The 15,384-nt window shown below is 35.3% G+C and overlaps 1 protein-coding gene across 7 annotated transcripts in view; it reads right to left on the minus strand.

Moving 5' to 3' along the window:
- The window catches only part of CCDC171 (coiled-coil domain containing 171), a 255,246-nt gene that overhangs the window by 29,531 nt on the left and 210,331 nt on the right, over positions 1 to 15,384 (minus strand). For 3 of the 7 annotated variants that reach the window (XM_037495466.2, XM_037495465.2, XM_037495467.2), the window contains exons 26-27: positions 12,507 to 12,659; positions 4,352 to 4,411 (exon numbers count right to left, since the gene is read on the minus strand). In XM_037495466.2, coding sequence (XP_037351363.1) covers positions 4,352 to 4,411; positions 12,507 to 12,659 — 213 coding nt within the window. Of the gene's footprint in view, positions 1 to 4,351; positions 4,412 to 11,156; positions 11,195 to 11,229; positions 11,658 to 12,506; positions 12,660 to 15,384 lie in introns of those variants that run through there. The other 4 variants (XM_037495471.2, XM_037495470.2, XM_037495469.2 and 1 more) reach the window with 4 other exon arrangements.

Consider the following 15,384-nt stretch of genomic DNA (forward strand, 5'->3'; position numbering starts at 1 on the left):
TTACCTATGCATTAATGCTTAATTCAACTTGAACAAAAGTTTCTTTGTCCATACATGGTTTGAAGTGAGTCAGTTATCATTCAATGAGTCTGAGTAGTAGAAAAAGATGTGCCTTGACCACCCACTTTGTTAGATTTCATGTCTAGGATGTAGGAGATTTCATCTTAAAGAAATCATTTAGCTTTCTCTTGGGTATTCGGTTTGGCATAAATCATGCATTTTCAAGCAAAAGTTTCTTCCCAAATTATTAAGAATTATGACTGACTGTGTTTGTTGTTCAGCTGCTCACTTCCTTTTCTGGTATTATGTTCTATTTAAAGTCCATTTATAAAAATATTGACAAATAAAAAACCCTCATAGCATGGAAGGGGATTTTAGGCAATGGAACTGGAGTTACTTTAAATATATAGCTGTATTATTTATGTTATCAGTGACAATTGTACTGAAAATTCTGAAATATTGGAACTGTCTAATTATTAAGATTTTTACTTCCCTTGCAGGTGTAAATACATGAACCTAATAAGCTTTCTTACTATGAGAAAACACTATATTAAAATATTAAAAACTATTTAATGAGGTTCATTTCCTTCCAAAAGTAAACTGAGGTTGTGTCTGAACCAACTTGAGGCAAGAGAAGTTTCAAATGTAGCATTTTAAAAACTAGCCATTATTTCCCATGTTGAAAAAAAATTGCAATTTTATTTCCTAACAGCAAATGAAACTGTCAGGAAAATTTAGGTGTAATAAAATTGGGTGGTTAAACCAACATGCTGGATTTGAAATAAAACTGAATTAAAGGAATTAAAATTAATTCTTGTGTCAGTCAACCCTTTAAAAATACTATTCAAAACTTACTGCTTTAACAAACAGAACTTCCTTGTCTTGATAGAGTGCAAAGTTAACTATCTTCTTAATGACCACTAATGGTACTATAGTTGAAATTGCTCATCGAACAATATTTTGCATAAAATTGTGTTGCTTCTGGCAACTTCTCTGCCTAAATAAAAAGTTGTCAAGCAGGGTGACTTTAGTGGTACAGAGTTTTAAAATGGTGGATTCAGTCCAAGGTTAGCTAATAATGGCTGACATGCCCTGGAATCTTGAGGCCTAAATCAACATTGTTTTCACAGCTGTAATTAAGCCACCTAATCAGAAGCACATTTTGACGGGACAGTTTCTGGAAGCCAGACATTACAATTTCTTATGCCTGGAGCGCAGTGGCTCATGAGAGGTCCTCGTTTAATTTCAGGTTAAAAAGGGAGGGGGGGCAGTAAAATAAAAAGACTATTTTTTTAAAGCAACACACAACTGTTGAAATGAAGCAGGCCTACGTGTTCATGCCTTGACCAGCCTTGCATCCCACCCTGCTCTGGCTCTCTGCTGAGTCCCCCAACTCTCCAGTGGCAGCTGCACACAGTGAGATGAAGGGTTTTTGCCAAGATCAACAGATGAGCTGGTCTAAACTGGCTCTCTGTGTGTTCTGATTGTAAATTGTGCTGGTGATGATTAGAGAACTCTAACACAGGATGTCGACTCTTAAAACTGTCCAGAGAAAATAATTTTTTTAACTTCAGGAAAATTTTTTTAAACTTTTTTTGTGGCTTGGTGCACAGTGTTGTGTCTATAACTTTCATATGATTCAAATAAATTCACCCAAATTAAGCAACTCTGTTATTTAAAAAAAAAAAGAAAGGAAAAAGAAGGCCATGGCTTGTCTTGTGGCAGGAACCTTCATCTGCGGCACTTATGTAACAGTGTGGTGGAGTGGAGTTCTCCACCCAATATTATTATAGGTCTGTGCTTCTACCACCTGCCAACTGATGATATTACTAAAGCGACAAAAATCTAGGATGTGTTACTCACATCTTATCAAGTTAACTGTGTTGATGTCTTAAACACAGCTGAATTGCCAGTTGAAGTTGTTTTCTGCAGTGTTGTTGCATTCTATAACATTTAAACTTTCAACCCCAGAGGCCATTGTAAAACTATCAATATGAAGGCACTAGTCACTGGAGTCTGATTACATTTAGTTCTGCATTTTAATTACATATGGATTCTATTAACTAAACCTTTTGCCTTATAGGCAACATTTTAATCAAATTACTATAATTTTCAAATATGTTACAATAGTTTGACGAGTTAAAAGTTCACATTCCTAACATATTAAATACCAAAAAAACTTTGCATAAAAAAAGGAAATACGTCTTACAAATATGCTAATACATTTTCAGGTTACTTTGGGGACTTTTTGACTACCTAGTTACAAGTTATATTGTAAGATTTATATAAATAGTATACATTTATAAATGGGTTATTGGTGTTGAATATAGCCAAATTTGAAATATAATTGCTATTATAAATCTAGGAACATACACTCATTTTATTGCTGTAAATTGAAGCATGAACAAAAGAAAACATAGTTAGAATCTATATATTCAAAATCAGCATTTGTGACTTCAATCAATGAATTTTAGGACTGAGATGAAATTTAGATTTTTGTCTCATTGAAACCCTGCCTTTTACAGACGGGAAAAACCAAGACCAAAGAAATTGTGATATTTTGTTTTCTAAAGCTTTGTGGTAAGTTGATAACAAAGGTTGTTCTACAGTCTAAGTTTCCTGATTCTGTATCATGCTACTTTCCGGTAAAAGACATTGCTGTTCTGTGTAAACAACAATCTAGTTGCCTACCCCATACCACCATAGAAGTAAAAGGAATATTTTCTTAATATGGTAAAATGCAACATAAAACTTACAGTTTTAACAATTTCAAAATATATGATTTAGGGATATCAAGTATATTCACAGTGTTGTTCAACCATCACCACCAGCTCAGGTCTAGAACTTTCCCATCATCCCAAAAGGAAACCCCATACCCATTAAACAATTTATTATGCCTGCAGCATCCCCTATGCTCCCTCCCCTCACCCCCATCATCCCATCAACCACTGATCTGCTTTCTGTCTCTATCGATGGACCTATTCTAGTGATTTCATATAAATGGAATCACACAATAAGTGGTCTTTTGTGTCTAGCATAAGAAGCCCCTCACTCTTGTCTCTGTATTGAATGGTAATCTTTCAGGGTAAGAATTCTAGGCTGAAATGTTTTTCTTTAAGTACTTAAATATCCCAACCTCAGGTTTCCAGTAGCTGCCTCCTCTTTAAAGTGACAGGTGAGCTGACCTGGCTCTCCCCAACAGTTTGGCTCTGATTGTTGTATATTGGGAGCCTCTGGCTCAAGGTAGTTATCTTGACTCCACACCCCTGCTCCTACAGTTCCCAATAGTGTACCCTCTCTCCTTGACAACAACTCTATGTACCCTTTTATCTAATGCAGTGCCAGGTCTCCAAAGGCCCTGCTGTTAATGTGTGCCCCTCTGTCAGCAACTGTAGGGGGTTCCATGCAGAAGACACCCCTCCCACTTGTGGGCTGTACTGCTTCAGTGTCACTGTATATAATGTTCACTTAAAGTTTTTCCCACCCTTTTGCTCAGGACCATCAATTCTGTTATGTACTTAAGTCACCCATTTCTTCTTCAGGGTTACTGGTTTTGTTCTGCTGCCAGCTACTTGTGAGTATATAGAGAGGGCAGGCCCAGTGTCTTCGTCCTGCTGTCATCTTGCCAGACTCCCCTTAATCTTCATTTTTTTCAAACAATACTTCAAGTGCTCAAGTAGATCAGCCAGTTATGTGCCCTTATAACACTCTGAGATTCTACTTTAACATCATTGTTTAATTATTGGTGTAGCAGCTGAATTCTCCAACATATTTAAAGTGCCATCATGGTAGGTATTTGTTTTCATTCACACTGCAGTCTCTCAGGAAAACACCAGATATGGAATCAGAGGCCTTTGGTTCAAATCTGATTAGTTTCTTAAAAAAACCTAGCAACAAGATTTCAAATTCCAGAATCATACTTTATACTGCTGATCCACACTATATGGCTTCTCTCAAAAAAATTAAGAAGTCATGGCTCATCGCTCATTTAAAAATTTTTCTTTTTTTTAAAAAAATTTATTTATTTAAGCATACAAGAGTTGGGGTGTAGGCCAGAGGTGTGGGGGGTGATAGGATTCACCAGAGACAGAGTGGTGAGCAGAAAAGGCAGACTGACTGAAATACACTGCTGAGGGGAGCAGCAGGCAAGTCAGGAGAGGTCTGCTGTGCCATGTGGGTTAGCTCCCTGGCCAGGGATCAAACTCGTGCTGCAATTGCGGATTGCTTCATAGTGCTGACACTTAGCCCCTTGCCATCATTTAAAAATTTCTTAAAGAGCTTAAAAACCGCAATAATAATCATCATGAATCAACTAAGACAAAGTATGTGAAAGTTTAGGAAAGCAACTTACCTGGAGTAAGTTCTGGCATTTCATCCACACAACACCAATATTATCAAACAATCCTTCCCTCTCAAGAAAAGGTAATGAAAACAAATGTGAGAAAGGGGCTTACTTTTTAATTTTTATCTTAACTAAACAAAATATCTAAGTCTTTTCACCTTAGTAACAATGTCATAACACTTGACAACCATCAAATCTGACATAATTTGAACAGTGATGCAAAGATCTCTATCCCGCAAAGATACCAAATGGAGTGCTCCTCTGATAATTTATTATTTTCTCATAAATATAATAATATAGAATTAAAAACATTCTGCTAAACATACAGTGGAAATAGGCAAATCAATACCGTATCTTGCAGTATCATAAGTCATAACAAAGTATTTGGAGTTGGCATTCTATGCTTCACAGATTGAGCTATCATGCGTTTCTTCAGAGCTGTGAATGTGCCTATCTCCAAACACCCACATGTAATTGGTTCTGGCTGCTGTACTCTTCTCTACTGAGTCGTATGGGACTCAAAAGCTCTTTACTCAAAGCCCATTCTGGTTACTATTACTCAAGACAAAAGCTTCAGAGTAGCCCTAAGTTAATAGGTCAAAAACCAACATACTGAAAATGTTAAAATACTGGCAAGTGTACAAATGATGAGAACTCTTGGATAAACTCTGGCAATATTATTATATGTTGTTGAACAAAAAAAAAAGAGAAAGAAAATGTCACCTGAAGCATGATAAAGACTATAATATGACCACTCTCTATGCATCACAACAATATAATATACTAAATTTCTAGTTAGTAACAAATATTTTTCATTCTTATCCAGTCAAATGACTGGATAAGATAGTAATGAGCATATTCTAACCATCCTTAGTTCATTAAATAGGCAGTAACAACCAGCATTAATTCTGTACTTAGTATGACTAAAATCACTGACTTAAAGGTTGTTTTAGTTCTTTTACCTGCCCATAAAAATATTTCCTCATCATTACATATATTTCTTACTAGCTTAGCTTTAGGAAGTGAATGTAATTACCAAAGAAATTTTGTGTAGAGAAGAGAATAAATATTCATTGAGCACCTACTAATACTTCAAATACTATGCATTTAATCCTCACAACAACACTCAATATAAGCATTTTTATCCACATTGCAAATAAAAAAATTGATGTTCAGAGTTTTAGATGAATAACTAATAACAGGACCAGAAAGCATACTCACACTGCCTGATGCTAAAAGTCTTATATGAGGGGCTGGTGGGAAGAAGATAACAGTTGTGGAGCAGACATTGGAGGAGAAAAGCTAGTTCATTCGAAGACCCAGTAATAGTTTTGAGAATGGTCAAAACAGCAAACACTAGAAAGTTGGAATAAGAGCATCAAGAGAAAAACAGGGGCAGAATCAAATTGAATTATAGAGTAAAAAGCAGGAATTTGGTGGGGTAAAAATGGATTAGGAACATACAAAGGTGGGGTTTGGAGTGACTGTTGCAAACAGTCTTGGGAACCATTGGGTACAGGCTAGCTGGATGAATTGGATGTCTTTAACTGAAAGGGAGTAGTGAAGTAAAAGAGCAATACATTTTCTTATATTTTCCACAAAAAAAAATATATAATTTGGGCCTTCCCAGTGGCGCAGCAGTTGAGCGCTGGGTTGCGAAGCTGTCCGCAGCCTCTGCAACACCAGTTCGATCCCCGGCCAACGGGCGAGGGTCCCACATGACGAAGCAGACCTCTCCTGCCGCCCGCTGCTCCCCTCAGCAGTGTACTTCATCAGTCTGCCTGCTCTGCTCTGCTCTCCGCTCTGGCTCTGGTGGATTCTCTCACCCTCCCGTGCTTCTGACTGTACCCAGTACTTGTATAAATAAATAAAATAAAAATTTTTAAAAATTATATAATTTAATTCATTAAACATAGTGCACTATACATAATGCCTACTGCTTAGAAAAAAATATTTATTTCCATTGTTCTTCCTCTTAACAAAATGCCAAATTGCCACATGTTCTCCAAAGACACTACAAATATTTTATCTTCTCATTTCATCTCTCCTTCTTACAATATTAGAAATAAGGTCTGTGCTCCCACAGACATTATTTACACCTATTTTTCTGATTTGTGCCTGTTTCCCTTGCTAGAAAAGGAACCCACGATGACATAGACAGTGTCTTTATCAACTTCATCCTCATAAAACAAGTAAAATGGACAAAAACTCCTAAATGTCAACACTATCAATAATTGTCAATAAAGGCTAATCATCCAATTAAATGACAAGTTGTCAAATGAACAAATTAAACAAAATCAAACTATGTCTTTCAACAAGAAAGCTCCTGTAAATATAAAATATAGCTTGGTTGAAAGGAAAGTATGGAAAAAAAATAGCACGCAAATACTCATCAAAACCAAGCTAACATGCGAATAGGTGACAACAGAAATGGTAAGAATTGACAATAAAGTGAAGGCCAGACCTCTACAGGCTTCTATTTAAGAAGACACTGAAGCACAGTCAAGTCATTCTGTCTTAAAACAGAACTCCTGGAATCCTTTGAACATCCTATTCCTAAGTCTCACACTTAATAGCTAAATCCTTAAATAGTTGTTTAAATTTACTCTTCTTTTTTGTCAACTCCTACTTATTCCCCCACCTCTTGCTGAAAGAGACTTTGTTAAGGTTACCAAGGGCCTCTGCGCATTAAACCCAAAGGTCATTTTCAATCCTCATTTTACTTGATCTTCAGCAGCAATAATAGTTTTGATATGTTATTCTTAAAATTCTCTATTTTCATGCATCATCCTTTCTTGGTTTTTCCTTTACCTCTATGCCTGTTCCTTTACAACCTTCTTTTTCTTTACTATCTTACCCTCTTCTACACAAGCATTTTATGTTGCAGTTTTTCAAGCTTCCTTCTTCTTACTCTATAAACCCTCTTATGTAGGGTCACTCTTGCTAATAGCTTCAAGCTCTAACTATATATGACTTAAAAATTATATGCCAAGCTAGAGACTTAGCATCTGGCTTGAATTCCATGTCAAGCAACCTTCTGGATCCCTCTAGTTGGATGTCTCAAAAGTAACTCAAACTCAACACAACTCAAAATTAAACAACAAATACCCCTGCCTGTTCCACTGTCTCTCTCAGTAAATTAGATCATTGATCCATTTCCAAAAGCCCAAAAACTCTAGGAATTGTCTGACACACCCCTTTCTCTTACAATTCACACAGAATTATTTCTTCACACTTTTAAAAAAAGCAATCCAAGTATGTTACTCCTTCTTACCTTCTTACCAGTCTTACCCCAGCTTTGCTTTCTAGATCATTCTTATCTCAGATCACTCTTGCCTTTGCCCTCTATAAAGAGAGTCACACTGGTCTTTCTCAATTTCTCTTTCCATCACAGGTCCTTTGTAGATGTTCTGCCCACTCCCAGTGACTGGAGAAAGTCTCCATCTCTGAATGGCCCTCATGTAATCCCCAGATATCTCAAAAATCACTGAGCCTAGAAAAGCTTCACTGAAAATTAGTGTAGGAGAAGCTCATCTGTTTAAAGAAAAATTTTACACACTTAAGACCTCTTCTTTTAGTGCACTTTTCCTGGTTAGTGACTACAAATTAATTAGTGTGAGTGCATGAAAATCATTGCTTCCACTATTACATTTTAAATTCATGAGAATAAGGATTGTCTGTTTTGAGTCACACAGTATCCCCAAGACCAGAACGGTATCTGCCACAGAGTAAATACTGAATAAATACTGAGTTAACAGTAATAATAAATACTGAATAAATATTGAATTACTGAATGAATACATTGATAATGTATTAATAACCAATAATACAAAGAATACAGAGCTCAGGTAAGTAGAGGCCAGATAACCAAAGAAGGAAAGTCAATAATAAATGAAACATAGAAGAGTATTAAAGAGATAGGTACAATCCTCATATGTTGCAGAAAGATGAAAAGGGATGAGAAGGAACTAATGGATATATGGGGTGAACAGAAAATTACTGGTTATTTTTGAGAAAGTAGTTTCAGTGAAATAATAGGCTCAGAAGCCAGAGAACAATAAGGCTCAGGAGTTAAATCAGATGAAGCAAGTATAGACTATCCTCCTAGAATATGTAGTGAAAGGAGGGGATGACAAGTTGCAGAGAGGCAGAGAGCTCAGCCATTGGAATTTACTAATGATAATTACAAGAGGAGTCACATGCTCAAGGCTACAGGAGGAAGGAAAACAAAATAAGATGTTGGGTCAGTAAAGAAGTTTTTCTTGTGGTGCAATCCAATGAATTTATATCAAGACAAATGGTCTATAAAAACAATTGCTAACTTCTTTTTTAACTACTAAGTGCAAGGCAAAGTCCAAAGTACTTCTCCTCACTAGAACTTCCAAACATCTTTGTTAGAAAGTAGCATCATTATCCCCATTTTATAAATGAAAACCCTGAGACCCAATCCACAGGATGAGCAATGAACAGAACTGGAATTTATATCCAGGCTTATCTGACGTCTATGGCACACAGTGTAAGTAGTTAACTCAATTCTCAATTCTTTTGTCCTTTGACTCATAGGTAGGGGTAGCCACTTGACCCATTTAGAGTTAATGGAACATAAATAGAACAACATTTGGAACCTCCTTGGAAGGTTTTTCTTTTTAAAATGTAAATATGTAAATATATCACTATATCTTTATTTATAAATATTGAAATAAATATACATATATCTAAATATATTTCTTTCATTTATATAAATAATACATATTTTTATATAAGTACATAATTTTTTATTTTAAATGGAATGCCTCCAGGACTTAATTTTATATAGATAAAAAGCAGATATCTTACTGTGTGGTCACAGATATGGCCAATTCATCCCTCTGACTTGAATATGATTACAATTTTTTTAAAAATATTTATTTATTTATTTATACAAGCACTGAGTACAGTCAGAGGCGTGGGGGGGGGTGAGAGAATTCACCAGAGCCAGAGCAGATAATAGAACAGTCAGAGTGATGAAGTACACTGCTGAGGGGAGCAGTGGGCAGCAGGAGAGGTCTGTGCGCCATGTGGGACCCTCGCCGCTAGGGATCGAACCGTTGCTGCAGAGGCTATGGGCAGCTTTGCAATCCAGCGCTCAACCGCTACGCCACCAGGGAGGCCCCTGATTACAATTCTTAGAGCTGGCTGCTATCTTACTATTATGATGGCGTGACAGAGAAATTAGAGAAGCTGAACCACTAAACTGATTTAGTCACTTACTTCTAGACTTCTTACTATATAAGAAAATAACAACAACCTGTATTTTCTTTAGTCACATTATCAGGTTTTCTGTTATTTACATTTGATTGTATTACTAATGGACATAATTCCTAACTCCATGCTCTTAATTATTAGCCTATAATGCCTCTCATCTGTGAAATATACCTCACTTGTAGAGTTCCTACTGGATCAAGAAGAAGTGGTATATATACACAATGGAATACTAATCAGCCATCAAGAAGATAAGCTCCTGCCCTTTGTAGCAACATGGATGGAGCTGTCAGGGATAATCCTAAGTGAAATAAGTCAAAGGAGAAAGATAAAGACCAGATGGTGTCACTAATATGTGGAATATAGAGAAAAGAAACAAAGGGTCAAACAAAGACAAACTTTAAAACCAACCCTTGAAAGCTGATAGGTCTGAGGCATCCAGGAGGGGTGGGTGAAGAGAGTTGAGAATAGTGAGGGATAAGGGGGGAGGGAGCACAATGGACTGTGGAAGAGGATTTTGGGGGCTTTGGTTGTGGGAGAGCTGTGGTGACCATACTTGAGGGGAGAAATCCTATACTGTCAAAGTATTAATAAGGATGTAATAAAGTCATTAACACTTCATTAAAAGAAATACTTTTTCAGAACAGGCAGATCTACTGAAATACACTGCTAAGGGGAGCAGCAGGCGAGTCAGAAGTCTGCTGTGCCATATGGGGAACTTCCTGGCCGGGGATCGAACTCGTGTTGCAGTGGCTGTGAATAGCTTCATAGGTTGCATCTTAACCCTTGTGCCACCAGGGAGGCCCTGTAAGTCACCATTTTTAAGCCTTCTTTAAAAACCTTTGCTCTAAAAAGATTATCAGCGAATACAATATGTGAAGTATATAAAGGGATATGCAATACTTTGTTCCCTTGTATCTGGGGGTAAAAATTTTTCTGAGATAAGTGCTGATAGGGAGACTGTAAACAATAATCTCTTTTCCAGTGAAAAAAAAAAAAAAAAAAAAGAAATACTTTTTTAAAAAGTTCCAGTTAGAAGATGCATATGCACATGCATTGAAAGAAATTATACAAAATTATTATTTTTTTTAAAAAATAGTAATTCTTAACTAAGGGGATAGACTGAACAGTATATATCCCATTGAGACATGGGGCTGGGCAGCACTGTCCTACATGGACACATCACAGACTAGCCTGGAGATAGGTTTATGTTACACAAGTGCACTTTTGAGAGTCACTCCCATGGCGAGCCACCTCTTATAAATGAAATGATGAGCATATCATGCACATGTTCAGAAGTGGGAGAAAGGTTGAGAAGTAAAGTGATATAATGTACATTAAGCACCCTCCCATAAAAATATCAAGAAGAATCCCAATTTGTTGAGTTTGTCTTCTGTTAAAACACAACTATTTTCCCACAAATAACAGTAATAAACAGTAGTACAACCCTATCCAACAAAAATAACACAAACTAAACAGCATGATATAATGTTAACCACTGAGATCAGAGGATTAAAAGGAAGATCTATGAATATATTATAGAGAAAGGCTAGATCAAATTCCAAATACTTACCCAATTTTTAAAATAGTTTCCTCTTCATTTTATTTTCTCTTGGGAAAGATCAAATTTATTACTTTGTCATTAAAAAATTGAGAAAGCCATTTAAAAATTGAACTCAACTGAATTCACATCTGAGGTCACAAATAACTGGTTTGTTCACATATTATTAGTATTTTTCATTCAATAATCATTTGATGAGCACCTATTGTGGGCCCATCTATTCTCAGTACTAGAGTACCCTTACAGCAGAAAACACCCAAAATTGCTTACTTTATGACACTTATATTCTACTGATGGAAGGGAGCAAACAGGCTACTTTGAGTAAAGAAAATACACTAGTAGTCAATGGATGTTAAGTAGTATTCTGAAAAATATTAAGCAAGGTAGATAAGCCAAGTAAGGCAACAGTGAGGTAGAGTTTGTAGGGGATTAAAGGAGAGTGTTGGTGGTTGTAATTTTAAATACCATGGTTTCATAAAGGCTTCACTGGGATGTTCACACTGGAGCTAATATCTGAAAGGAGTTGAAGAACAAAATCAGAGCTATCCATCTGTTTGCTTTAATGCTAACTCTTTTTCTGTTAAATAAATCATTGAAATGGTCAACAGCTGAATGGCAAAATGATACTGGTTTTCTTTAAATGTTAGCTTTATGCACCGTAATCAAGCCAAGTAAGAAAAAATGTACTCTAATTATTGATAATTCTCTGATCTCACTGTGGATATATCTGCCTTTCATGAAAAAAAGTGTAAATGTTTATTTTCATCCTTTATGTCACAAATGTATTCATTTTTGGATGCTCCTCTAAACACATTTCAAATGTAGAAAATGTTGTTTAGTCTTCAATGAGTCCAAATTTCATCATGGGCTAAATTTTTAAGACATAAAATGACTGTTGAAACTGAATTTTAATCATACAGATGAATCACAACATGCATCTTTAGTTAGGCATGTATTATGGATAAGTCTAGTTTTCTACAGAGAATAATCACATGTTCTAATTACCATTTTGGTTATACGCATAATTAATAATATTCTGTCTTAATGGGACACACTGAGTCTTCAGACAGTTGCAAGCTTTAACTATGCATACTGCCAAATCCAACTGTCAGCTGCACTGCCAAACACAAAAGAATCTCAATGTAGTGTTTTAGCATTGATAACAATATGCATATCTTTAAACATAATACAATGGAAAAATTAATTGCTTTTCTTCATTCCAATTTTTATCCACATTAATAATTTTATGTTGCTTAATTTACTGTGAATTATATATTTTGGCCAATGATCTCAGTAGCAGTAAAAATATGAATGCAAATGTGACCCAAGATCCAAAGAAGAAAAATATATTGTAGGGCTTACTGATTGCAAACTTTCATTTTCACGTAAACAAGCCGTGTGAAGTTCTGATTTCAAGGTTGCGATGTGACTTCGATGCGATGTCATTTCCTTCTCTAATGTAGTGATTCTGGTGCTTGCGAGCTGGTAGACATCCATGAAACTTTTAATCATAGCCTTAAGAAATAAAAATAATGTCAGATATAATTCAAACACAGATGTCCACAAAGGACAATTTCCATAATTGAAAGCAAAATCATTAAATTTTTAAAATAAACAACTTTTCATCTTCCTTTAAAATAATAAAGCTAAGTCTCACATTTTGTATTGAGAACAGAGACTATTTTAAGAATGTCTGAGAGAAAATAATTGAGACTTCTTTTCCAGTATATTTATTCAAATAAGATATACTTTGATCTATTGTGCTTAAAATTTAGAATGCAATTTTTAAAAATGGCACACTTATTTTCTTTGTAAGGTTAAATTCAATTTGTAATTTGACCTAAATTTCAATCTTAAGATACATAACAGATGGTTACACAAGCAAGATATTTCAAAATGAGCTGAGTCAGTAAAATTTTCAAATTACCTAAAAAAACAAGTATTGAAATAAAAGGAGCTGAAGTAATCCTGTGATATTTTTAAGAGTAAATAATGCAATTCCTATATTGTAAGAAAAATATATAACGATTTCCATTCATAAAACAGAGGAATGCCCTTGTATTATACTATATATAATAAAAGAAATAACACAAGCAGATGCTATTAACTTTCTCTCTCCCCTAAACACTAGTAATACACTTGTGGGATTGGATTACAGTTTAATTATATTTTATAGGTTTTTTTCTAAAGGTAACTATAGTGAATTTTAATTACAAGAATGCTAACATACCTTTTAAAAAATGTTTCAAAATACCTCAAATATAACAAAAATCAAACATTTCAAAGACACGTTCAAATAGTGTTATATTGTTTATAAGAAAAAAAATCTTCCAACCATAGCCACAATTTAATACAGTAGTAAACAGTCTGAGAATTTCCAAATTACATTCAGTTTGAAGAGTATGATTTGGGAACATTTTTGAAAAACTAGATAATTGGGCAACTCTGGATATATATGAAATAATTTGATAACCAAAGAGTAAGAAACAATGCATACAGTGTCTGGGAATCAGAATTAGGTCTGTTGTAGATAGGAGTAAGAAAATTCATACCTTTTTACCTAATAAATATCTACTTGGCCTAAACAATCAGCTTAGATACAACCTCTCTCAAGAAGGTTCCTTTGAGCATGAAGTGTTAACTTCTATTTAGTTTCTATGAATCCTTTATGCTTGCTTCTACAATTGCATTTATTGCCTTAGTTTACCAGTTTATCCTTACTAGTCTGAGAAGCTCCGTAGGCCAGATGCTGTACCTAATCACCTCTGTATCTTCAGTGATGACAGTGGCCCACAATTAGCACTTTTTTGATTGTCTAGATAAGTCCAATGTCCCTGAATTAATCAGTTGCTAAAAACTAATACATGTGTTTTTGATTTTAGCAAATGCATTTTATATTAAATATATTTTATATTTTAACAAAGGTTCAAAACATACTTTGGTTAAAAAAATTATACTCCTGAGCTTTTTATGTGCACATAGATGAGGTTTTATAGATTTAGGACCATTTTTAGAAATTCATAATTTTGGAAGCACTTCCAAACAACTATTTTTATGAAGTTTTTTCATAAAACTCCTTCAATAAAGCAGTTGGGCTTTTTTGACAAATGTTGATTTACCTTGATGTGCCAGAATGTGTTGTTTGGTAGTGGCAGGGGGGTTGTTAAAATATTTTCTAGATAGAATGCTTTTGATAGCTACTTGCCATCAAAGAAAAAAGTACAGATTTGGAATTCTTCTCTTTTTGTTAAAGAAAATTGCATAATTTATAATTAAGTTCAGGAGTACTTTGAAGTACTTCGTCACAAAAACCACCTATTTAAGATTTTATTTTTTGTCTAATTTTATTTTTTATATTAATTTTTTACATCATTGTTCATTTTTAAACAATATTTGCTTCCCCCCACCCCCTCAGGTGTAGTCCCCATAGAGTTTCCTTCACCAATGCATCCGTGCACCATCACCTCAGTCCCCAGTGCTCCTCCCTCCCTCCCTCTGATCCCTCTCCCTCCTCCCACCCTGCAGGATGTCTCTGATTTATAATTGTTCATTTTTGCTTTGTTGTGTTTTGTACTGTTATTTTTTTTACACTGATGTCTTATTTGGTTCCCCTATATTCCTGATATAAGTGAAACCAACCAATATTTTTCTTTTTCCTTCTGGCTTATTTCGCTGAGCATAATGCTTTCTAGCTCCATCCACGTTGCTGCGAATGGCATGAGTTTATCCTTTTTGATTGCTGAATAATATTCCATTGTGTATATATACCACATCTTCTTAATCCAGTCATCTATTTTGGGACATTTGGGTTGTTGGGTTGTTGCCAGGTTTTACCTATTGTAAATCGAGCTGCAGTAAACACAGGTGTACAGGTGTTCTTTTGAATCAATATTTTTGTGTCCTTTGGGTAGATCCTTAGGAGTGGAATTGCCAGGTCATATGGTATTAAAGACTACTTCTTATCTGAGAGCACATGTATCCAGCTCAACTCTTAACTCTTTGTTTAAAGTGAATTCCACACCTTTGCCCCAATCTAGCAAAGGAGGTGAACCCCACACCTTACCACCAGAAATCACCATGTGAGTAGAAATGTATGGGAATAAATAAAGCCTAGGCATGATCAAATCTTTGCCCAAAGGTGTTCTTTCTCTCTATATAGGTCCCAAGCTTCAAAGCTTGCCTGAACCCCAATTCTAACACTACCAAGTTTGTGTCAGATACCACATTATGAGACCTCTGC

This window comes from Talpa occidentalis, unplaced genomic scaffold (genome assembly GCF_014898055.3).
Source record: "Talpa occidentalis isolate TD23 unplaced genomic scaffold, MPIMG_talOcc4v2.1 talOcc4.7, whole genome shotgun sequence".
NCBI lineage: Eukaryota > Metazoa > Chordata > Mammalia > Eulipotyphla > Talpidae > Talpa > Talpa occidentalis.